Source organism: Pogonomyrmex barbatus, unplaced genomic scaffold (assembly GCF_055798465.1).
Source record: "Pogonomyrmex barbatus isolate J1 unplaced genomic scaffold, ASM5579846v1 scaffold12, whole genome shotgun sequence".
Taxonomy (NCBI): Eukaryota; Metazoa; Arthropoda; class Insecta; order Hymenoptera; family Formicidae; genus Pogonomyrmex; species Pogonomyrmex barbatus.
The window spans coordinates 7,035,753-7,061,640 of record NW_028297108.1 but is presented as its reverse complement, the minus strand read 5'-3'; the positions used below and the strand labels follow the sequence as shown (position 1 = coordinate 7,061,640).

The following is a 25,888-nucleotide window of genomic DNA, read 5'->3' as shown; positions in this document are numbered from 1 at the left end:
GCATTATATTTTAGCTTAATTAAAAATAGTTTAATTTTTTAAAAATATATTTCATATTATTTTTATTTATCATTATTGATTTTTAACAAATAGAGGAAAGGGAGGTAAGATGATTAATATATGTTAATAATAATATTAATATATATATTTTTCGATATACGGTACTTTTGTAGAAAAAGTAAAAATATATTTATTATAATTGTAATTTTCTTATGAAAGAATGCTATAGAATTATGGGTGTAGTTTAGCACCAATTGTTCTATTATTAACTTAGAAAGATTAGCAAATTGTCTTACCAATCGTCTTATCTATTTCGTCATCTTACTTCCTAAGGATTGTGATAAAAATAATCATGTTTGCTATCGGTTAATTTATTTTACATTTATTTAACGTAATAATTAAACTGAGATTACAAATACGCAATTAATAATTACTTAGTAATTAATTAAGTCGCATTTCAATATTACACCTCGTCGCACGACTAGGTCTTCGGTTTTCTCCGCTCGCAAAGGCCAATTTTCTTTTGGCAATTACTCTATCGAGAAATACGGCAATTATTTACGACATATAAAAAGAGTATAATAAAAACTAAAAAATAAAATGTGATTGAAAATTCGGCGGTCGCAGAGCGGAGAAATCATATATGTTATTGCTTATTATATTAGCGCCAAGAGATATAGTTAATTTATTTTTTAAGCTTTCTTCAAATTTTGATAATTATAAAAATTTATTACTATAATTTATTAGTATTAATTTATAAATTTTGTCGAATTCATCACCTAGCATTCGATTCTCATTAAAAATATTTTAATATCACTCATAAAATATAATATAGACGGCAGTTGTTCGAAGACATTTGTGTCTTCTTGGAGAAATTATTCTACTTTGAAATATTAGTGTTACAAATCAAATTTCATTCGATACATTTCTAGACATATTTTGATTAAATACAGTCTACGATCACCATTATATAATTAATGAGCTGTTGTTACGATGATCGAAATCTCGATTATTAGTGAGCAAATTAACTGTCATTATCAGAAGCAACATTCTTAATGTTCCTCATGTTTTTAACATATCTCAGGCTGCATCTTATTTACAATTAGCAATCGTCAGGAAATATAAATTTCATGGTTTACAGGAATTTGTAGAAGCAAAGGAAGATCAAGAGGAGAGACAAACTCAATGTGCTACACGAAGAACCATTGACTACCATCTCAGTGACCTTGTACTTAAACTGTTCCTTGATTTCTTCCGCGAGGAACGCTCTTTCGTGCGTCCTAATCGTCGTCGGGTCCGATTGCTCTCTGACTTCTTCAGCGATCACTGCCCTCTCTTTTGTGTGTGTCCTATTTTTCCCCTTTCTGATGAATCCCGAAAGTACTAACGACACAGTACAAAGTATATATATAAATAAATATATATATATATATATATATATATATATATATATATATATATATCGTAAAAGTTATTATATTTATAATAAAGTTATTATATATATATATATATATATATATATATCGTAATAATTCAAATGTTTCAAATGTATATTCATTTAGTGAAGATATTTACCTTGATCGATCGTGACGTCATTCGTGGAATCGACCTTGATAAACGTTGACATGGTTACTTCGAACAATTTATTCTTGTCGGTACCTGACATTTCAATAGCTCGCCTTTTTCTGCCGAAACCAACTTGGCCGTTGCTGCACTCGATCTGAAGCACATGTTTAAATATACACATCTTAATAAATTCATCGGGAAACATCACGCGGATAAGCTAGCGGTATCCAACGCAGCGGAACAACAAAATAGAGAGTAACGGCCGTGCAAACGAAGTTAAGCTGTCGGTTTAATAATCGTGCGCTAGGAAAGAGTGAAGCTATACCCCTGGACACTTATCCAAGCAGACGTTAACGGTGCCGCGGAACTGAACGTAAGTGCTTTCCGGGAACTTGAAGGCTCGGAATTTCGCCGTCAAGAAGTCACCATCCACGGTGTTGAAATTTTCAAACAAGTAAGGATCGACGGAACACCTGTGCGCAAAATTTGTGTATGTTGCATCATACGTTAATATATTTCTTCTAATTACACGATGTTACAACATCGCTCGATTACCCATTAATAATAATTGTTTCCTCTTGCGTCTTGGTATCGGTGACCAGCATGTAAGTTACCAGCAGGCCGTAGATCGGTGCCGAATCATTGTCCAAAAATATCTCCATCTGCAACGGTGTACCAGGACTGACGTTGAGCTCACCGGTGACCAAAACTCCACCCTGCCTTACTCCAACACCGAGAATCGGCACTGGTGCCGATCCCGAAATTTCCTCATGAATATCAATCACTCTAAAGCAGACAAATAATTCTTTAAAACTTTCGATTTAAAAGTTAAAAAGAAGATTATTATATATAAATATGAATTAATTAAAAATTATATTTATAATAATCTTTTAAATTGCGTAATCTTCAAATATTATTTGTAAAAATTATCAACAAACACTTTTTCTTCATAAATTTTATGAGCTTATATATTACGGATATACTATATACAGAGTGTTTCATTTTAATCAATCCATTGGAATATTTCTTTATAAGTTTAAGACAAAAATTGTAAGATATCGAGATGACTACATAATTATGATATATTATGGCGCCATTGTCGAGATGTTTTCATCGTAACCCTTTTTTTAAAATGGAATCATGTATTTTCTGTTACGTAATATGATTCCATACAAGTATATACTATTTTAAATTGAACGGTCAACTGTTGTGAAAATATAGTATATCGAACTGCCACACGTCGAATCCGCGACGAATTGACAGAATCGGAAACCGCAAGGTCACAATCGCCTACTTTCCAAAATGAAGTCATCAGGGCGAGCACCTGGCCGGTGTGATGATCGATGTTGCGTGTCCAAGTACGCAATTCCAGACCAGCGGCAGTTTGTAAACGCCACACCAAAATGCAAGAACACATCACGATGACCTGTACGCTACCGCAGTTATCTCCGTAGGAAGATTCGACCTACTTTACGGTTTTATGCAAAATCGCGGAAGATTATGCGCCCGACTCGAGCACGATCTATTTCATTGGAAAAAAAAAAAAAAAAAAAGAAGGCGAACCATTCGAGCGTGCACGTCATATTTTCTGGACACGTAAATCAATTCAAAGCTGTGTTTAACATGTGCTCCAATTCGTGCGGACTTATCGATCGCTTCCACATTGTGATATTGGACGACGGAAGCGGATGGCGCAGAGCATCGTCCGGCAAAATTGTATGCGGTGACAGACGAAGTAATGAAGACGAATGTTTGCCAGAATGTTGACCAGACCATGAAATTATCAGACTTCAACGAAGAAGCTGAATGCGATAGAGAGGAGCTATGGCTAGAGGAGTAAAACTGGCAGATCGTGTTCTAAGATAAGAGATGCATGAACGCAGTTTGGTAACGACTTATCGAGATACATCGAGCACTATTAATCATCATTACGGCTGTGATACTCGTATTATTTTACACGATTCCGTTTCGTCCTGTTCGGCGACTCTCTTTTTTTTTTTTTTCCATCATCTCCGACACAGAGCGCGCTTCGTTAAGTCGCTTTCTGACGCGTGACGACCTTTCGTATACGCGATACAACGGTGTGTAAAAACTACTTAATTACACAACTTATTTTCTATTGAAGGAGACACGCAATGCATCAGGCATGCTCTGGAAGAAATTCATTCGAATGTCCGAGTCGTCATTAGCCGTAGGAATTCCTCAGAATTTCCCATAGTTATCATATATATATATATATATATATCGTTCGTGATTTAAATTTTCTTCTCAGGGGAAGGACAGAGCTGCTCGAATAATTATCCTTCACAAATTAATAATTGAGTTCATCTCGGAGCAGATGAACGCGCACACAACGATGCACAAGTCGTGCGGTACAGCGAGATGAAGAACGGGAGATGTTACGTCGCGTGACACGATCCTGGGATACTCACGGCGCGATGTCACCGCGATAATGATAATTTAACAATAAAGATTTTGCGACTTCCTGGTTAAATGGGCAGCACGGCGAAATCCGATGCCGAGGTGCACGTTCGATTAACGCCGATAAATTAACGTCGTAACAGTCGGCGATAAAAATTCCCTGCCGTGTCTTCCCTCGAGAGCACGTCCCCCCCCCCCCCCGGAGGGGACTTGAAGAATGCCGACCGGCGAAGCGACTTTTGTTCGGGAGAAGGCAAGGGATCTACCGACAGAGGCACAGCCATGCCTGCCTCTTTCCTCCGGCACTTCGTCCAATGCGCTAAAATCGCTCGCACGCCATGGCTTTTCTACCATCTGTAAAGGAACCGTTGCTGGAAGGACTCGGCTGTTCCGTCCGTACGTCGGCACCATAAAATCAACTCTCGTAATGTCATTGCGTGTCTCAACTCTACATATATATATATATATGCAGAATGTCCCGCTATTAAATTCCTCGGTGAACTTGATAAGCACTTAATGTCGGTCTCCCCTTCGGAAGAAAGATTTTGAGTGAGAAAGAAAGAGACATGCGTCACTCGCGTTGCGACTCTTCAGCATTCAGCTTCAAATTCCTTGAAGCTGTCTACTCGAATCTAAGATTCTAAGATTCACTTTGAGGGACTGTCTCGAGGGAAGAATTTGTTATTTAATCACACGTCGCGGATGCTTATTTCCATAATCAACGTTTATTCCCTCCATCTTCCCATGTGGTGGTGCGGGCCATAAATCGCAACGTCTCTTTTGCCGTGCTCAATGCGATTTCCCCCCCGTGTCTCAGTCTTCGTTCCTTGCCCATTTCTTGTCCTATTCGCGTCGAACCGCATGTTTTCTCGAGTAAACCCAAACCGGCCGGAATGGCCCCGAGCTAGATGCTGAAGTGACCCGTCAAGTGATTTTCGAGGTGAAGAAGGAAAAAGCGTGAATGCCGATTAGACTTCGCGGATTGAAATATATTACTGGTTTTCCAGCAGCTGCACGCGCGTTCGACCGTTGTGCAAATAAATCAGACGGCAGCATCTCGACTCGTTTGCAAATTACGAACTCTCCCGATGATGACTCCCGTCTAGCTGGCTTCTGCACGCTCATATTCAGGTCAGATCGGACGATTTATACGCTCGAATGTAGATCGAGCGGAATGTCGATCGTTTCGTAATCATCGAATTTTCCACGCAATCTTACCGTCCTCGATAAGCAGCCTCACCGCCGTCTGCTTCGCGTCGTCACATCTGTCCCAGAGGCAAGCGGGTCGACGACTAGTTTTACTTTTTCGCTGATAAAACACCGGCTTATCGATTGTGAACAAAAATTTTTCGACATGCCCCAGAAGATCGATGGATTGCGAATTTAATAGGATATTTCCTCGCGGTTAATTCCCGTTCGGCAAAGCTAACGGCGTAAACGAGATTTGCTCTTATGATGACGCGGGAAATGATAATCACCTATTTGGGTGGGCATGAAATACGACGTGTAATTGCGCCTCATTATACTCAGTGATCTTAAAATCATTTATTACATATCATCGTCGAGATTATGAAACGGCGATACGAAACTTCTTTCCGACTCTGCTGTCTCGCGGACGAACGGAAGAGGACGGGTATCACTTAGCAAATTATATCCTCGCTTTGCATTCAGCAAACATAACAATTAACAAAAATCGATCGGAAAGAAAAGGATGCCTAAGCTAATCTAATGTGACAATAAATCTTCTTGCTCGCTTACAAACTATCCGTAATAAGTCCTCCACGTCGCGTTCGCGGCCAATAAGAAGTGTCGCTTTTTGCGACGATCGAACCTGTGCTCATTGATCCGACGGGACGTGATTGTCACATTCGCCAAAATGGCAGGTCAGGCTTCCGTATGGAAAGAAGAAGGTTTTGTCTCACACTCGTGCGCGCGCGCGCGCACAAGAGAGAGAAGCGCAACTTCCGGGTAATTAACCCACTCGTTTGCTCATGCCGAGGGGATCATTTCGTACGAGGGAAGTGTGAGAGAGTCTTGTCTATCGCGGCGGTACTACGACGACACGATTAACACTGTCGGATGACTGGCGAGAAATGAAAAGCCGCGGTCCGAGAATCCCCCCCCCCCCGAGACTGCTAAGTCGATCCAATAGATTTGATAAATATGCGCTCATTAGCAGGATGCGCCACCTTACGATTTCTTCTATTTGCGTTACTCAGGACTTACAATCTCCGACTTTATTGCGTGTTATTACTTGCGCCGCGATGAATTACACATATTTATCGCAGCAACAAAGCGAATGCGATTGCGCTCAACGTCATGACGGATGCCGGATGCTACGTGTCGTGGTACATCAAACGCCTTAATGTCGAATGATTGATGACTTACTCAGGTTCCTGAAAGCCCGCCGGAAGAACGCTCCGCCGTACCGCCGTGTGATTGGCCGCGATGGCGATTTCTGGCTCCACGACAACTTCGGTGATTACGCATTTCACCGTGAACGTGTGCTTGCTGGAATCCGCAGGCTCCTCCACTATTACCCGATGATAATACATCTTTTGACCCTGCGTCATCAAAATTCATAATCCCGATAAGAACATTACGGCTCGTATTATGTAAATGCGGGACTTGCCGCGCGACGTTCCACGTTTCCACGTGGAATGTCGCACGTTAATGAACGCAAACGGCGTGGAATTAAAACGGAGTTTTGTTAAAAAAAATTATGGTTTACCGTGACTTTGTTGACGACTCTCGTAATACCGCACCGCAGCATGTCCTGTTCCAGCAGCGATAATTTAAACGTGGCTACGCCATCGTGAAATTGCGGCTTACAAGCCTCGTCTGCAAAAGTAGAAATTCGATGTGAGCCATAATTTTGATTTATGCGTAGCGCCCAAGATAAAACGTTTGAAGACATTCACCCGGAAAATGCTTGAATTGTTGGAGATATATCTTCGCCTGCGGACTACTTCTCACTATATCGACTTCCATTAGTTGCTTGGTACATCTTACTTTGCTTTGCACTGAAATGTAAATATAGATATTCCGTAAGACACATTGATTTACTTTTGTAAATATATGATCGATATCACCTGAGAAATCAGGAGGTTTTTATATAATTTTCCCATTTTTATTACAAATTTCTTGGAAAATTAATTATATCTAAAAAATTAAATTAAATTTTGCAAACCTGAATGAATTTAATTGTAACATTAATTGTAAAAATGAATTTTCTTTCGCTATTGCACTTTTACTATATCTTTATCATATACGCTCATTCACGCTCATTTAGTATTAATCACGCTCGGATCGACGTGTAAAATTATATCCCGGTAAGAGAAAGGGATTCTCAAGACAATTTACGATTTTGCCGTGTGGAAGGATGAGCAGAAGTTAGCCGTATCCGCAAACTAAGTTTTTACCACGTTAATTGCCCCATAAAGTCATAAATGTCTCGACCTTGAAGAGCGCGAAGAGCGCGGCGATGCTCGGGAAATATACGCTAATGTATATCCCATTGGGTTAGACTATTTATTCACAGAACATCATGATAAATACTTTCACCACCTTATCGACAACAACGTCAAGTCGTATATATTGAAAGAAACGTGTCCCAATCCTTAAGAAAAGTTAAGTTAACGAGAGAGAGACGTAAAGTGGAAAGTCTATAAAATTTATTAAACGATGTGATTCAATCTTTTTCTATATATATATATATATATATATATATATATATATATATATATTTATATATGAACGTGCCCCATTCAGAGAAGATTCTTCGTTAATGCAAAAATGCGCTGATGGAACACTTGGTACGGCTTGTAAAATCGTCAAATCAAAGGCTACGTCCTCGCGAGCGTCCTAGGAAGGGTTGTGACAAGCAGGAAGTGACGCGGAACAATCCCGGGGATATCGTCGCGGACGTAATTCAACATTAATCTCGGAGGATACGCGAGGTGTACAATATTTTCCCCGCACTTAACGCACGCGCTTCGCAGCGAGCGCGGCGCGCATCGGGCGATAATTCACGGCGAGGTATCATCGTCACGTGCGCAACGCTGCAACTGTTAAGGAAACGTTCGCCACGTTCCTCACGAGAAGACGACAGAGGTGAGGGCCTGTGCAATTTCACCGTGATGATGCACCGACCCTTTGTGGTTGCATCCTGGAAGCATCCTAAGCGGTCAGCCCTCTGGCAACCGACGAAACCCTCCATCACGCCGCGATCCTCGATAATGAATGACAGAGCTGACATTTTAATAACGCTCCGCGAACGTCGTTGGTATCATTAATTTTCCGTGTTCAGCCGGACGTTTCAAGGAGATATCGATTTGCTCGAAACAAGCCAATATTAAATCAAAGATTTATTTTCTTTTTCCGTTTTACTGATCTTCGTATACGTAGCTTGGGTTATCTTCCTATGCGTTACAGTTTCAAGTAACCTAATGTATATGTACGTCCATGATAATGGAAGGATAAATAACGCGACCAGTAGCCGAGATGATTCAATGAGAAATAACCCCCGAGGTGGATTTTTACGCGGTTCAGCAGCTCATTTGATCGCTCGAGGTGATACCAGAATCCAGGGAGAAAGAGGAGAGGGCCTTCACGCATGTTTCGCGCGGCTCGCAGGAGTCGTCTCGCTCGCGAGGCAAAGATAAACAAGCGCCACGTCGGCTGACAGACGCTGAACGACCGGTAGAATGTTTAATATACATTGTAGACGAGCGCGCGCGCGCGCGCGCATCAGGAAGTACACTGGGGAGACTGGGTGCTTTCTTTTATTTCCTCGGCAGACAAATTGATGTTCAGCGGCAGCCGGTCGGGAGTCCGCGCCGCGCTCGCTGCGCTCGGATTGCAGCACTCCGGAGGATTAGCAGGTACTATCTGACAGGCGTTGATCAAGTCCTCGGCGAGCCTGCGCATCGTTGCCGACGACAGAAACGAGCCGAAATGACATCGAACGATAAGGCCGCGGAAATCACCGAGGGTATTTTAACGGGATCCCATACATCTCCGACCGGGACCGGGCCTCCTCCTCCTCCTCGGAAACGTAGGAGAGATTATCTCGAAATCTCGAGCCGCGTTTCTCATCTTTATCCACGCGATGCAGTCGCGTCACGCACGCGGGACGGTCGAAGGGTACTCTCCTCTCCTCAACTCGTTGAAATTGTTCTGTCTGTTTAATATGCAGCGACTCGTTTTCATCAGCATACTCGCTCGCTCGCTCGCTAGCTCGCTCACACGCTCGGTGAGCCCGACGGCCAACGGCGACGGGCGCGACGACGTCTCTCGTCTTTTTCTTCGCATTCGCGGCGGGAAGAGCCACTTTCGTTTCTTTCAGCGGAGGCCGTCACCTCTGACACAAAACGTGCCACGAATTAATGGCTCCCCCGATCGTCACCCTGTCCTAGGCGCTTATCTAGGCGGACTTTATGCAACGTCTGTCAGTGAGGCCATCCCGCGCGCGCGCGCGCGCGCGCGCGCAGTTAACGCGTAAATTACGTGACTGTGCAGCGTGTCGCTTTTAAACATCCCTACGAAGCCACGGCGGTCTTTTCCATTAGCAAGTTTAAACGTTCTTCGCGAAGGTAGCGAAGGCGCGAGTCGCGGCCGATCTTCTGCCGATCTCGGAGAGAAGGAGGTCCGTGACCTTAGCTTTCCTACCCCGACCGCGTCGCTCTCCGCCGAGCTACCACTCTTCTACTTCTTCCTCGTCTTCTTTATCTTCCTTCACCCACTGTTGTTCCCTTCTTCCTAAGCTTGCCACAGCAACGTGGAACGTTTTTCCTCGGCGTGGTCACCGTCTTCGAAAGCGACGATACAGTATTACGCTTCCGCGTCTGCATTGTTCCGCCAGAAAGCTATAAAGAGATCGACTTTTGCATCGGAAACCATTGGATAGGCAAGGAAAATCTCTCTCTGAACAAGAAAGTCTCGAGCGTTATTAGAAACTTAACAGCGATATTATTCCACCTCTTCTTTCTTTGACAGAAAAAATTTTCAAAAAGAGGATTTACGAACGTGGTTTAATTTACTCTTCATCTTCCTTTAATCCCAGTCTTCCAAGTCGACAGATTAATTAAACCGAGGCTAAAATTAACCGGCGCTGATGAGGCCAGCTCTAAATCAAATAAAATGTGTCGAGATACTTCAGAGTATTTCGCGTATTATTTTCTACCGTTCTCTGCCCGCTCCGATCGTGATTCTACTTCGCGTTTTACCCCCGCCCGAGATTATTCGCGGCTCCGCGCTCACGTACTATCGGGCGTAATTATCAGCTTCAAATGTGGTGCACTCGCTAATCCCTCGATCTCGGCCCGAGGTCCGTGAACCTGACCCTCTTCCTTCCCGTCTTCCTCCACGTCTCCGCTCCTTTATCCTTCCTTATTATTCGACGCTTCTTATTTCTTCCTGCGCTCTTCTTCCACCATTAAACTCGAGAAGGTACTACATACTACCTCCGGTCCTCCCGTCGATCCTGGGAGAGTTCCGCTTCTTCTTCTTCTTCTTCTTCTTCTTCTTCTTCTTCTTCTTCTTTCCCCCTGCTTCCTCCTCCCTCTCCTTTACAACGCGCTTGCCGCACTACCGGCCACCCCCCGTCATCCTTCGCGCACTTCGACGCACCTCCTTCAGCTCGCGAGATTAAGATTTCCGCAAGATAACCGATAATGACCTCCCGACTGATGGGGAAGATCCGCGACCTCCGACCTCCTCTCTCCTTCTTCGTATGCCTTCGACGCGTCGGCTCTCGCTTTTCGTACGTTCGCCTCGTAACTCGATTCATCATATAATTCGCAGGAGTGAAATGAACTGATTTTCCACCGATTCCTCTTGACCCAGTTCACGCGACCCACTATCTTATGCTCGCTTCTATTATCTTCGACGCGGTTTTTTACCCGACGCGAGCTTACCGCCGCGCCGCCACTTTACTTTCGTTTTTTCAGTAATCCCGTTAACGCGCCTAAATCCTCTCAAGAGTAACGAGTCCATCGCGCCGTAAAGCACCGCGTTGTTGTCTTCAGCCCCGAGCCCCCGTTTTCGAGATAAAAATCAGCCGTAATGACTTGATCCTGAGAAAAGTACCGAGGTACTTAAGGTACTTCTTCCCTTTTGCCTCGCCTCGCCTCGCCGATTCCCATTTTCCATTCACGCGTTTCCGCGGTGATAAAACCAGCAATCGACCGCTCGATGACCGGTTTCACTGCTGATAACAGTGCCAATCTCCGGCGGCGACATTTTATTTTCTTTCGGTGAGAGCGCGGGATTCGCGAGCGGCGAGCTACCTCGTTGCGCTACCGAGAAGAAGCCGGAGTAAATTACGCCAATTTACGATCGTCGGAATTACAATAATCTGTGGCCATTACTGCGAAGTGTTAAGATGAGAACCGAGATGAATAATTACGCTCCTGCGCGCGGTTGTTGCGTACTGACTCCCGCGAAGATCGGACGGGCGGACCTGCAGGCAACAACACCTTTTCCGCTTTCCGCGGCGCGGCAAAAATCAACGCGCTGCCTATTACGCTTGGATACTTTGTTGTTGTCGGAAGCGATTAAGCCTCGAATAACACGAATAGCACTAACATCAGATCGCTTGGTCCTGGAAACGCAAATATTCGCGCAAGAAGCGATGCGACTTCTTCTTCTTCTTCTTCTTCTGCTTCTTCTTCTTCTTCTTCGAGATAGTTACTCTCGTTGCACCAGCTGCGTCGCGTAAAACGATCCGTCAATTTTCCCCGGACGAAAGCGAACAAACCGAACAACGGTACCGAACAATCGGACCGTGACGGTCGTACATTACAGTAATCAATTAATATTCGCGGGGAGTTGCCGCGAGTATGCGTGCCGACGGTGGATAACAGTACCGAATGATGATCCGAGGGGGGAAAAAAAAAAAAAAGAAGAGAGATTGGACGGCGATTGAGCGCTGCAAGTTTTTCGCGCGAGCAAAACGACACGACGACGTGACACAGGAAGCTCTCTCCGTGCGGATGTGACACATCGTATTAACGTTATCGGTTAGCATTATCTGTTGTAAATTAAAAGTGGATCATCATCAGCGCGAACCGGATCGATGGCAAGGCTGCAAGAAGAAGTTACCGTGTCACGCAAACAGAAAACGCGATAACGACTGTGGAAAATATCATGTTCGTAATGAAGGAAATGTATAGTATACGTTAAGATTACAAATATACTAAGTACGATTAGCTCTCTGTTACGCCGTAATTCCAGATCGGTGAATGACGCTGGGTTTGTCATGTAATTTCCGCGAATGTAAATCTTTCCGCAAGTGGAACGAACGTGCTTTATTTGAATCTTCATTTGGCTTTTCATCTACTCCCGTTACGCATCTGTAGCTTGCATAGATTTCGAAAGAGCGTAAAGATTCCACGAATCATTAAGCGATACGCCTCCTCGTCGTGTAATTACATTTCGCATTAAACGGTATAATTTTCAGCCGCTATTACTCCGCTTGTATTTATACTTGTATTTATTCTCTTCTCCACGGTCTTGTTTCCAAGTGGCACAAAAATCCCATTACCCGGATCTTGTTCCCAATTTTTATTTTCATTCCATCTCATTGATCTTAATCGGTGCGAAAGTTTCCTATTTCTTTTTCTGGCGGAAGAAACCCTTCGTTGATTCCCCTTATTAATTCATATCCCTCGCGTATATCGATCTCGATGAAGATCAATCACGGTTTACGATTATTATCGAGTGAAATATCTTCACATGCGGACGAAGAAATCGGGTAATTTGCCCGCGAATCACTTGCGTCATCGTTCGCGATCGGGCCACGCGAGCGAAACAGCGGCGGGGCGAAAGAGGAGGACCCTACGTAAGAGTAAGGGAACGCAAAACAGGATCGAAAGATTTCTTAATCGATGTGATGCGATGCGATGCGATGCGATGCGATCCGAGGTATGTCGTGTGATAAAAGAGGAGCGCGCAGGCGAGTCATGGCGAATACATACATATATCGCGGTAACGGTGATTCCATTCCGGTTGCTTTTGCACGGCAGTACACGCGCACGCCGATTACAAGGGCCGCCAGCTCGGTAAATCACTGATCATCAGTGATCATTAGTGGCCCACAATTCTGTCGATCGAAACTCGAAGGAAACGACGGAATCGCCGACCGGCCGACCGGCCGGCCGGCCAGCGAGGGGGACCGGTTACGATCGGGTACAGAGGATTAGAATGTGCGGAGGATGGGGCACGTATACATCGATGGATATCTAGCTGGTGCCTTCCTCGGTACTTTCTCTGCCGACTTCCTGGATCCGACCGGGCTATTATGCCCACCGGGAGAAACGATGTTTCGGTTGCGATCAGGTTGGCACGCTCCGATGATTCGATGCAACACTTTGCGAGATGAAATTTTCTCCGAACGATAATTACGAGAGCTCGCTCTCGGGCGAGCACGGTGATTTTAATAAGCTCCGATTAGCTGAAATAAATTAATTTCATAACTGGTCATAAAGGTTTTATAAACGTAATAAAACTTATTTATGATTCGATGCTACATTCTTTGCAAGACGAAATGTTTCGCCGACGATATAATTATGAGATCGCTCTCTAAGCATGGTGATTTTAATAAGTTTCGATTAACTGAAAATATTAATTTCACAAACTATCGTACAAGTTTTATAAACGCGGGAGAATTTATCTCGGCATTAGAAATATAATTGCTCCGTTTAATTTCACGCGCGATCTCGCGATTATTTCAATCGGTTATACGATTCCCTCTAATAAAAAAGTATGCGCGTATCGCGTTATTTAGGCGCTTTATCCGTCTATCTAGTCTTTTGCGTTCGTTCCTTTTCCAAATTACAAAACTTGTATATCAAGCGAACGACTGCTTCTTGCAGTCGTCCTTTTCGAAATGAACTAACTCCAGCGTCGCGTGTGTGTAGTGAGATTTTTACTTTTAGGATGAACTGCCACACGCGAAAGGCAAGAAGAATCGCGTGACGGGAGTGAGCCGCGTCCAGTGACAGTGATACAATCCGATATCACGACAGCCCGAGGAGGTGAGCATCGCGAGAGCGCATCAGCCGAACGACTACAAATAGCAGAAGAGAGAGATTTTCCCTTTAGAAGGCAACAACGGTGGCCTTTGGAATTCGGTGTCTCTCTCTCTCTCTCTCTCTCTCTCTCTCTCTCTCTCGCGGCGTCGTTAATATCGGCGCTACCGCGTACGTCGCTGTCGCGAGTAATCGCTAGCGCGGAAAACGATTGATCGTCCATCACGTACCGGACTCTCTCGGAGAACCTGAACGGCTGGGAGAGAACAGACGAGTCACACATAGGCAGGACGAATCAAAGAAATCTCCGAGAAGCGAAGCTTCAGTCCAAGCTTGGAAATAAGATCGAGCTTGGTCCTGGAATCCACCATTGCTCCTCTTCAACGGACGATTTTTATTATTTTATCGAGCTGTGTGTGTGTGTGTGTGTGTGTGTGTGTGTGTGTGTGTGTGTGTGTGTGTGTGTGTCTTTCTGATCTGTCCTTATAATTTTTTAAATTTTCTTAAATTAATTATACATAAACGTATTCTCCATTTATGATTCGTATTTTTAAATAACAAAATGTTTTTTAAATTATAGCCTTAACGTATGTACATATATTCAATTGAATTAAGAGTTGGAATGTGTCTTATATTCCGTTTCCTGTTGGAGCCCTCTTACCTCCCGGAGCGGAGCGTGTCGGTGCGGGATGCTGCGAAAAAATGATGAATTATTTATAACGTCACGGGGTATACAAATTATGCGCGCTACCGAGGATTACCGTTATATACGCGTTTTCGGTAATCTCGACGACGATTAAGCCGGCGTCCCGCGGAGCAAAGCTGCGCGATTATTTAAACAATTTTATGGCTCGGCACGCCGGCGCATAAAGCTCGCACGTGTCGTTATTTATCGTCCATTGTGTACTTTTTAGATCTGCATTCCGCAAATGCTATCCGTAAATTATAGCAAATTGCGTTAACTTTTCCCCCGTGAAATTTCTTTCGCCTTGCTCGTGGATGTTGGCAGAAATAATTTTGACAAGTTTGAATTGTTTTATCTTTCATTATAATTAATTATTACATAAATAAATAATCTATCATTTGTTAAAAATAATTACAGTTTATTATTACATTATACTGTACACTATAAAATGGATTTATATTTCCAAGGAGAAATTATTTATGCAGACATAAGCATTACCTGCAGATTCTTGGATATCATAGCGCTTGTTTTTCTTTTTTATCAAAACACACACGTCGAATGACTCGAATGTTGCTCCGTGACAGTAGCTATAGCTACAATCAATTCTCCTTTACTACTGTTAGAATGAATATCGGCATTACGCTGACAAATATCAGCGCGATAATCAGTCATTTAAAATCGATTTACTCTTCGAAGCGATGAGATAGGATCGCGCGGAGGGATAGGATCCTTTGTTATCCTGTATGCTTCCACTCGCGCGCGGCTGTCATCTCCTTCGAGATATCGAATCGAGCCCCCCCCCCCCCGAGTTTATCTGAACGCGACTTCCGGCAGATCGCTTTGTTATCCGAACTGTGCTAGACTGTGCAGCTCGAGCACAGGAATACATTTTCCAGAGGATACTCGCAGCGATACTATCTGATCACAGGATTTAATTGTTTCCTCGAGTCCCTCTTTCCCGCCGAAGGTGCTCGGCAAATGGGAGTAACGCAGCAATGTGGATGCTACGGCTGGGCTACGTTATAAAATATAATAGACAAAGTATCTGATAAAAAAATCTGCGAACAGGCTTCATTACTTTTCCCCTCCAGCGATAAGATGCCCTTACATCTAACGATATTCAGGCCGATATACGGATTTTTTAACTACTGAACTACTGAACTACTGTTTTCCAGTATCGGAATTCAGAGTAAAGTGCCGCCATGAAAGCGATGCTTCGCCGCAGTAAAATAACCCGGCCAATATTTTATTGTCATTTTTTATTAAACTCATTTAATTGACTGCTATACGATCATTAATCCAAGTCGGAATGTGGATGAGACGCATGTGGAGGGCCGCGGCGTCTGATGGAATAATGATAAGACGTGTAGGGATAATTATGGAGTGTGAGTCATGAGAAAAGGTATAAAAAAATATTGCAATTACGACGAATACGTCACACGAGAGAGGGGGGGAAAAGAGATAGATACACTATGGTGAGCAATGGTAGGAGCCACATTTGTAAATATGTAGCTGCGCGGTATCGGAACAGGTGCAAATGACGAGCGATAAGAATAATTATAGGCAATAAAGAAAATGACAGACCGTAGCGATTCACCCTCCACGGAGGACATCCTCGCTTTTATCCGCCGCTCATTTCACGGTAATCGACTAGGTGCTCCGACTACGAGGATGTTCCTCGTAGAAAACAGATTTGTCCGTAGGTTTGTTGCGGAACGCAGACATTGTCTTCCCGACGCCGTTATTAAACTGTGAAATCGCGCGCTCGCTCCGGTCGTGTCATTTCGCAATTTTCTTTCCGATTGAGGTAACATCGATCGTTTTTTTTTTCATGAATATAAACGATCGATAATCGCTCGGCGAGCAGCCTTGAGCGCAAGCGTCTGTTTCTGTGCTTTGCCCGCTCGAGCGTGTCTACTTTTACTTCTACTTCTACTTAAGATTACTCCGCATTTTACCGAGCTCTACCTCCCGCTTCCTTATAAAACGCCGCGCGATTATGTGTCTTCATTAGCATTAATTTTCGATTAATCCACAACTTTATCGGACGGTTATATTGAAAATAATCGCAAATACGCACGCAGCTGAGTGCGCTCGCGAGTGCACAACGCGTGTACTTTCGCGGAATGAAAATACGCAGTCGCATCTCGAAATGTACTTCGCAAACATGATCGTCATAGCGCGCGTCTTCCTAACGAGTTCTTTCACTTTTCTCTCGTTTATACATGAGTATTAACGTTAAAGTAAGAAAATTAATGTAAGTCCAGTATTATCGAGTATTAATAGAAATTCTAATCTTCCGTTAGCCGATCCTCGATTAACCAAAAAGGCTGCAATCGAGAATTTTATATTCAAACTTAATTCAGGTCTTTAATTCAGGATCTTTACTACGATGTGTCTTTATTGATAAAACGGGAGTGAGTAGTGGATTTGGAGGATCGCCAGCCTGGTGATGCGTGGCATCCGACAAAGATAAAAAAAGAAGAACGATCACGCGTGATTAATGATTAGCTGATTATACACGTGTCTAATGACGAAGTTCGCGTGTAACCTGTGGCTCGCTGCTCGCCGGATCATTATCAATCATGAAAATGAACGCTCCTGACAGTGAGAAAGAGAGCACAGGGCGTAAGGAAAACAGCGATTTATACGAATTAGTTCTTTTGCCGAGGAGGAGCGAACCGGTACCGAGGAAAGTAGCAGGATAACACTTGATGATAAATGACGCAAGTTCGGTGAGCAAACAATTTCGTTCCGCGCATCATTCGTTACATCGCGATTGATGCTCCGCAGATGCGGAACGTCGTAAAATCTCTAAGTTTTTCGGTCCTACCGACACGTATCCTCGGCTGTATCCAGTTGCTACCAGGAAATACGAGGCTTTGCAATACTTTGCCAGCTGATTTCCTGGTAGCAGCTTGCTATGGCGAGAGATACATCGAGGTCACGTTGTTGATGCCGAAATGAAAAAAATTATTTCATTACCATTAATAATTGTAATCTCGAAAGATTGATTCTTTGGTCTCTGTTACTTCCTTTTGAAGTTTCACGATCCTGTCTTTGGGTGCTTCGAGATGCTTCTTTGATATCTCCGATATCACGTAAGTGATAAAAGTTTAATAAACAATGTATCATGTTAACACGTTTGAATAATTATTCTTCTAGGAAACTCACTCATAAAAAAAGCCAAGGTTCTATATTAATTTAATTAATATATAATAGGACTGACCTTCTTGCGTGATTTTATTTTAAAGAATCCATATGTTTGTTAAAAATAGCAATAAAAGATCGTAGTTAGTTATCTGATCGTATTAGTTAGCAAAGACCAGTTAGTTACCAAGTGGTTGCAAAAGCGTGTTCGTTTAATATAAAACAGAGAATTTGTCCCCCTGCGCACCCTTGTCCGATCGTATCTTCACGTATGCACAAACACACACGATACGCACGATGCGTGTGCACACGCGTGAATCCGTAACGCTACGCATGTACCGGGTGACACGCGTGCACGCAAGTGGTTCGACCGGTATCCGCCATATTTGGCTGGGCCCCCCCCCCCACACACACACACACACATATATGTGAAGTACAAACGTAGAAACTCTTGGGAGAAGAGGTCATGCTCACCAAAGATATCGACATAAAGATACGGAATTTCCAAAGGCAACAACTCGGCGATATCTCCCAAAAAGTTCTCCAAAGATACATAATATTCGCAACCTTTAACCCAATCGACATGTTTCTTTAGCATTTTAAACAAATAATAAATCAATATAGAAACAGTAATCACGTAAAAACGTTGATAGATATATTAAATACGATAATTTATATAATTTATGATAACGTGTAAAAAAAAAATCTAAGCACATTTATCTCTTCTAATTAAGTTAACAGTAACAGAATAAAAAGCTTACATACAAGCAAAAGTATCTTATTAATATAATGCAAAAGGAATATAAGCATATAAACTATTTCTTTTGAATTATATCAAAATATCTTATAAAATCTTTTATATTAATATATATAAAATTTATACAGTAAATATTTCAGGAATATTTAGATTATTTTAATCAAAGTAATATTTAATGTTTAAAATATTAGATGTTTTAATGTCTCGCTTAATAGGTAAAATTCCACAATGTAGCTAACGGCGAATGCGCGAAGTACCAATCAAAAAGGGAACATCTCTACATCGCGGACCGAGGAAAAAAAAGAACAATCCGAAAAAAATAACGAGTTTATGAGGCTTGGGATATGTTGAGACGATCATTAAACACGTGACGAACGGTTCATCTTTCTCGATGGGTTGGGTCGCCATTCATAAAGCCATCGCAAAAATGACGTGTCAGGGTTCACTATCCATCCACGTTCTTTTCCTCGTGCCACATCGAGATAACTGTTCAAGACGTCGTTTAATTTGTGAGTTACGAGAAATTGAACGTTTATTGTCGTTGCCACTTCATTTCAGGCGTGCCACATCGAGCACTTCGATCACTTCCTTTTTGATATGCAAGCGCCCGCGGCATAGATGCATACCATTATCTTTCTCGCGTATATAAATAATTACGCGGGAAACGGTTTCATCGTTTTCGAGTAACTCACTGAAACTAGGATCATCGAGCGAAAGCACGTTGAAGGTGCGACAAGAGGCGCTGAGGAGGAAATACGTTAAATGCCGAAGAAACCGAGCACCGAGGAGGTGCTGTCTTAGTCGGCGAAGGAAAAAGATCACCTGCCGATAGCACGTCTGGATAGACTGACGGGAAAAAGTATAGCCGTTACGTCAAACACGCACGACAGTGCAACATCGATTATCTGGTACATTAATGCGGCAATCGATCTCGAGATAGCCATCTCAAGACTTTGATTTCTTTGCGTGATTAATGACATTTTAATAGATCGAGTCACGCTCGCAACCCTTTTGCGAGAGCAATCGCCCCTCGCTTATCTCTTCGGACGCTCATTTTATTACTTTTCTGTTACTTATCCGCATTGTACATAACTCAGGATCTACAAACTGTCATTATAAGGATCATTAAATAAAATAAACTTAATTATATGATATTAGACAATGCAAATAGTGTGACATTAGTTAGAAAAATTACTTTACTTCTTTACGTCCTCGCCATTGCAGCATGGCGGCCTTGTTTAATTAATTAATTCTCTCTTTATTTTTGTTGAAAACAATTTAGATTTGAAGAAAAAGCATTCAAATGTGGTGGTTCAAATTTCTTTCCAGCGACTTTGTCGATAAACACGAGTCGATTCAAAGATCAGTCGCGTCGCGACTTTGCGAGTCGGGAAAAGTCCGGTCGCTTTACTGGAAACCGGAGCTCGGCCTTTTTGGCCTTTTCTCAGTGATCTCCCCAGTGCGCCGTCCAACGCGTCCGTGCAGATTGGCAACCGGTTTTCCTATGGCCTCTCCCAACCGATTCCTCACTCCCACTCTTACTCCTACTTCTGTTTCCCATTCCAGGGCCCCATGCATTCTCCATATCCCCACATCCTCATCCCTCACAGTGCTGTAACATTACGGTGTCGTCCTATACCTTTCTTCAAATTAATTATCAAATTAAAATTTCCGAGAATGAGAATAATTTTAGTGTATTCATTTTATAACGTCAAAATATGGTCATATCGTGGCGACTAAAGATGTGATCTCTCGATTTTAATATTTTCTGATAGGACGAGAAGCAGGGCTGGGAATTAACTCACTTCACTTTCCTATAAATATTTATTTGGCATATAAAAACATCACCACTTAACTGAAGATTATTCGACATTCTCTCTGCTATTTATAAGAGCATTTTTTTTTTTTTTTTTTTCCAACAAAACGCATAGCTGACAAAATTTATTAATTATCATAAAAAAATGATCGCGCTCTCACTTTCTCCAGATGCGAATTAAAAATAATTCAGATCGATAGAAAAGCAATTTATTGACATTAAAAGTAAAATTGATAGATGTCCTTCATTTTAATAAAAAAATTTTATTCTTTCCCAAGTCATAGATTTTTATATCAAATATTTTTATATAGAATTTATAGCGGTGAAATGTGTAACTTTTCTGCTCCTTCACATTGGTCTTTTCAATTAATTTCGAAAGTGGACAGGTCTCGATATTTCAACGATGGGTATACAACTTTCTGAATACTGACTTGATCCTTATCCCTCTCATTATTCCTCATTCCTGGCCACGTGTTTGAGAGCGATTATGGAGAGCAGGAACGAGCCGATGGAACTGTTTTGCCCTATCCCTTTTCCGCTGGACGAGCTGGTTTTCGCTTTCTTGTAAAATTATGCGCGGTTTCCGAGTTAGATAACGAATAAATCGACCTTCATGAGCCGCACATGGGAAAAATTCCGCAAGGAACGGCCTGTACAAACAAAAAAAGGAAGCTAGGAAGCGAATAGTTTTGAAACCGCGAGAAATCTCATTATCCTCGAACACGCGCAAGTGCGGCCTGACATTTCATTCTAACAGAGAGAGCGCGAATCAATTTTCTGCATGACTCCATTCTCTTCGCCAATTGTCAATTTTTTTTTTTTTTTTTTCATCTATCGCCAATCCGCCGATGTTCCGACGATCGCGCGACGACGACCACACGCGGAAAACAATAAGAAGAATTCCGTCCGCGGATGGATCGGAATACCTGCAATTCACATTTGCGGTCTAGCAATTAAGTATGATGTTAATAGCCGTAATAGCGGTAAAATAAGAGGATAGAGCGCGAGGCGCAACAACAGTGAGCTACTTAGATCGAATTTCACCTTCTCTTTCTTCATAACTCTCCCGCTCTCCTCGCACACGTTCGCCGCAATAACGGATTGATATGTTTCAGCACCCTGCTCTGAAGAGCGATATCGCTTTTCTGTACGAAGCACTCCGTTCATTAAGAGAGAGGAAAAACGGAGAGGCGGTAATTTGTCATTTTTTCCAACTCTATTTTATGTAAAACTAATTATGCTTCCGTAGACAAAGGCAAAATCTCAGATCTTGAAATCCACGATAACAATTAATTCTTTTTATACTCTTTAATGAGTACAAATTACGTTAATAATGAACAAATTTTCGATGAATCTCCCGATTGTAATATCAGCAGCATTAAAATACAAATAAAATAATTGATGTTATTTCAAGCCATCCTCAATCCGTAAAGAACTGCGTCAGTCAAGCCTTCTTTTTTTTTCTTTTTTTTTTCAATGTAGGTACGTTCCGAACGGATATCGGCGAACGTTTAATCTTCGATCGTTCGCTTCGCATCTTTCCCGTTACGGACACGTTAGTGAAAGGAGCTACTGTGTATTGTTCGCGGATCTCCCGAACGGTAGTCAATTAAGACTCGTTTCGCGGATTCTAGCGAGGAACGAAAAACCGATGGGAAAACCATATGCGCGATCACAAACACGAAAAATTGCGCTCACCTTCTCTTTCTTTCTGCTGAATTCTCACAGAAACCCATTTCTTCGCTCTCGCATTCGCCTTCCCCGTCATTGTGAGTCGGCTCACAATTATGCCATTACATGAGCCTGGATAATCAATTTTAACCGACTCGCAAATGAGAATTCGACGTAACCCCCCGGTGGGGTAACGACACCAGGAAGGAAGTCGATTACGATCTACGCATTACGACGAAGAGTTAATTCGAGGCTACGGCGAGTGAATAATAAGAAACGATAGATTCTCCCCTAAGCGCCGAGAAGAGATCTCTCTATTAAAGATCTATATACGGTTAATTAATTATAGTTAACCTCCGTTAACATTTCAATCTGCATTTACTTTCAAATGTTGTAAGAAGCACTTCTCGCGGGATTTTTTATTTCTCATACGATATAAACTTTGCAGCTATATTACAGCAGCAACATTGCCACGACATCACAATATCGCGGCAATGTTGCCCGTACGGGTTTTATACCTGCGAACGCTCTAATTTACGTAATGACTCGCGCGATCTTCTAATACAAATATAATCACGGTAACATACAGGAGGTCTCGAGTCATGCGAGTGATTCATCGACGTCATGATTACTCGCACACAACGAAGCGCGTCACGAATTTCCGCGAGCGAAGGAGCCGGGCGCGCAGAGATAATTATTTTCCACACACGTGTTTCTCTCTTACACAATCCCGCGCGCAATCGCACTAATTTCGCATTTGCGAAACCATACAATTCACATGCGACGTATCCAGCCGCTGTTAAGGCTAATTAATTGCACGTCAACACGCAGGGAGACTTGGGAGGGACAATCGGAGCGATCTCGCGATTACCGCGCGCGATTGAAATTGCAAGTCGAACGACAGAAATGTATGGTCAATTTCAATTTTTTAAATTTCCGACGAGGTTAATTTCGATTGCGACGGGTCGGTTAATTTCGGTGCGCGGTCTTCTCGTTTGTCTGAACCGCGCGCGCGGTTTTTACATTGGATAATTAGCCTTTTATCCTCCGCCTTGTCCTAATTGCAAGTGTCGCGCGCGATTGTAAGTTTTGTTCTCTGATTGCGGTTATTTTTTAATTGCACGTTCCAAGTCGCGGATGATATGCCGTGCGAGCGGCGCGCAATTGTTTGCACAACTCGCGGCGCTGAATTTCACTTCCGAGAGAACCGCCTCGGGGAAGAATGCGTCGTATTCCATATGCTACGTAACGTTGCGTGATACATAATACGTAAGGAGAATTCGCAACCGTTAAATGTGATCCGAAAACGGATGGCGAACGCACGCACCTCCTCTCCCTCACCCCCCCCCCTACGTGGTGGGTGCGTGCTTAATGATTTTCGAGGCTGCAAACACGTGGGACTCTCCGTGCCTCTCTCGCGACACGATCGTAGATCCAGCGTCGTGCGTGCGTGTCCGTTGTCGGTTTGTTCTATCGTTGTCGGACACCGGCATTTTTATAAATAGCCGGACCGTGAAGCGAGGAGTAGGAAAGCAAGACGTCTACCCAACGTCACAGTAACGAGCCTAAAGTCAGTCATAACGAGCGCGTCGCGCGACGCATGAGAGAACGTCGCAACCTTGACTGGCGCTTTGGATGGCTATGATCCTCTCCAGTTGATACCTGGGTAGGCATCGCGATCTAGGACATCCTACTTGAGAGACGCGCGTCCGCGTCAGGTGGTTCAATGTTTTATGACGTATTCTTCGCGATGCGCCGCTACACTCTCGTGCGCTGCTTACTCGCTTATGCTGATCGACGGCCGTAATCGCTCTGGGAACAAAGGAACGTCACTTTCATTCGCGACTCACTGTCACGTTCCCTTCTTGTCGCTGACATTGCCGCGGACATTCGTGCTCAGGCGTAGACACCGCGGCGTGACTACATGGGTACAGGAATTTCTTAGAGATTAGCGTACGTTCCCCCCCCCCCCCTCCCCCTCCCCCGTGTACTTTCTCCTGTCTCTCGCACTTCTGTTTATTTATTCTAAATAAAATCGTGATTGGATTCGAAACGTGTGATTCGCTCACCGTTGGCGCCTGCGAGTCCGACGATGCATATCCAGCACAGGGCCAGTCTCCAGAAACCGTCGGCCATGTCCATTCTCCTAATTACTACGAAACGCCCGCGGATCGTGCACTCGCAATGCGTCGGGAACAGGTAAACAAAGGGAGGGGGAGGGGGAGAGGAAGGATTGCGGAAGAGGAAAGAAGGTAAATGGGAAAGAGGAGGACCGATTTATTTTCGTATTATCCGCGACGGGGTCTCATTTAGCCAAACGCGCTCGACCGCGGGCGAGGGACCGATCTTCGCGGTCTCAACGTCCGCGAAAGAGGAAACGTTCACGTTCGCGAATATTCTCGTCGATAATGGAAAGCCCGTGGATCGACGGAATGGGCCTTGGAGGAGACGCGAGAGCGATGTTCCCCGTGCGAACACGCGAGAGACACTGACGGAACGAGAGAGAGTGGCGGGAGAGTTTGAGCCGCCAGCAGACCCAGACTGCATCAGCATCGCCCAGTAGCGTAGAAGTGGATCAAATATTACCGCACACACAATAAGAGTATTCTGTATTTTATATACAGTTTTATAATTAAATAACAAAACTGACTGGCGTAAATTACAGGGAACATCGATTTCTTTCTTTCTCGACTCCAGTGAGGAGTTAATCTGTGAGATTTAAGAATGAATGTCGAAATATTAAGAAAAGCGTAAAAATTACAAAGTTGTTTCATTTTTTTGCGTATTTGTGAAAAAGATGAGCACAATTCTTTGAGCGATTTGGAAGTTATTTAAATTTTCATATTAACTTAACAGACAGCTTATAGACAGAGATTGTTCCTATAAATTATTAGTTATGCTCGCTTCTTGCGATTAATTTCAAAAGATTTGATTCATAATAAAAAATTGTTGTTATCCATTGGGAAATATGTTAATTATAAATATTTTCTCTCGTGAAAATGTTAAAAACAATGTGATTTTATTTATTTATATTTCAACTTCTTTGTCATCCAAATCTATTTATTCGGATTTTTTCATAATATTTCAAATAGTATAAGTTTAAGAAATACGTTTTCTTTTTAATTTGAATAATCTTTTGTACTTTTATATAATCGATCCTTAAGCATGTTTGAAAAATAAACATAACATCAATGTGGCACACAAATTGTCGTAATAATAACAACGATATATTATTATATATTGTTTTTTTTCCTTTTATCCTTTTTATTCCATTTTTATTTGTATTGAGAGAGATTAAAAATAAAAACCACACGCACACAAACAAACGCACTCTTTCTCCGCGACCGTTTGCCGGAGTTAAGTCGCTCTTTCCGCAATACGTAGCGCGACGTATCCTTCTTTCTTGACGCTAAACGTCAAATTACGTCCAATCATTTATAGCGGACATGACGGGCCCCGTACGCCACTGTCATCGAGAAACAAAAGAGACGGGGATGCGGATGGGAAAGTAGCAGCCGCCGCAAACCGATCGCAATGGTACATACAATCGTTGGTGCGCATTCGCGGTTGCATATGTTCACGGTGTGTGCTTATTATCTGATAACTGGAATAAGCTCGCGGGCTGGAATAACTGCGGGAAGAATATAACAAGTTATCTCCCGCGCGCTAATTGATTTATAGGCCGAGGAAGATTCATCGAGGTATCCTAGATAGAGGCGTGTCCCTCCGTCCCGCTGTCGGTCGCGCCGATATATGAGAGATACGGCATGCGAGGAGATCCCGGCGCTGGG

The 25,888-nt window shown here is 43.0% G+C and overlaps 1 protein-coding gene and 1 long non-coding RNA gene across 4 annotated transcripts; both read right to left on the bottom strand.

Moving 5' to 3' along the window:
* Positions 1–355: 355 nt before the first annotated feature.
* LOC105431264 (Zona pelucida superfamily protein qsm) lies at positions 356–24,608 on the bottom strand. 3 transcript variants are annotated; one of them, XM_089071383.1, is made up of 8 exons: positions 24,167–24,608; positions 6,909–7,010; positions 6,719–6,828; positions 6,376–6,551; positions 2,122–2,352; positions 1,892–2,039; positions 1,576–1,720; positions 356–1,383 (listed from the first exon to the last, which is right to left on the bottom strand). In XM_089071383.1, the coding sequence occupies exons 1-8, from the start codon at positions 24,237–24,239 to the stop codon at positions 1,136–1,138; spliced, it is 1,233 nt and encodes a 410-aa protein (XP_088927509.1). In that variant the 5' UTR covers positions 24,240–24,608; the 3' UTR covers positions 356–1,135. The 3 variants fall into 3 exon arrangements, with proteins under 3 accessions (XP_088927509.1, XP_088927511.1, XP_088927510.1); XM_089071385.1 differs by lacking the exon at positions 24,167–24,608 and adding an exon at positions 23,879–23,897; XM_089071384.1 differs by lacking the exon at positions 24,167–24,608 and adding an exon at positions 23,862–23,880.
* Positions 16,289–23,753, bottom strand: LOC148937680 (uncharacterized). Its single transcript, XR_016138050.1, has 2 exons — positions 20,858–23,753; positions 16,289–20,222 (listed from the first exon to the last, which is right to left on the bottom strand). It is a non-coding gene; the product is annotated as an uncharacterized LOC148937680 (long non-coding RNA).
* Positions 24,609–25,888: the final 1,280 nt, after the last annotated feature.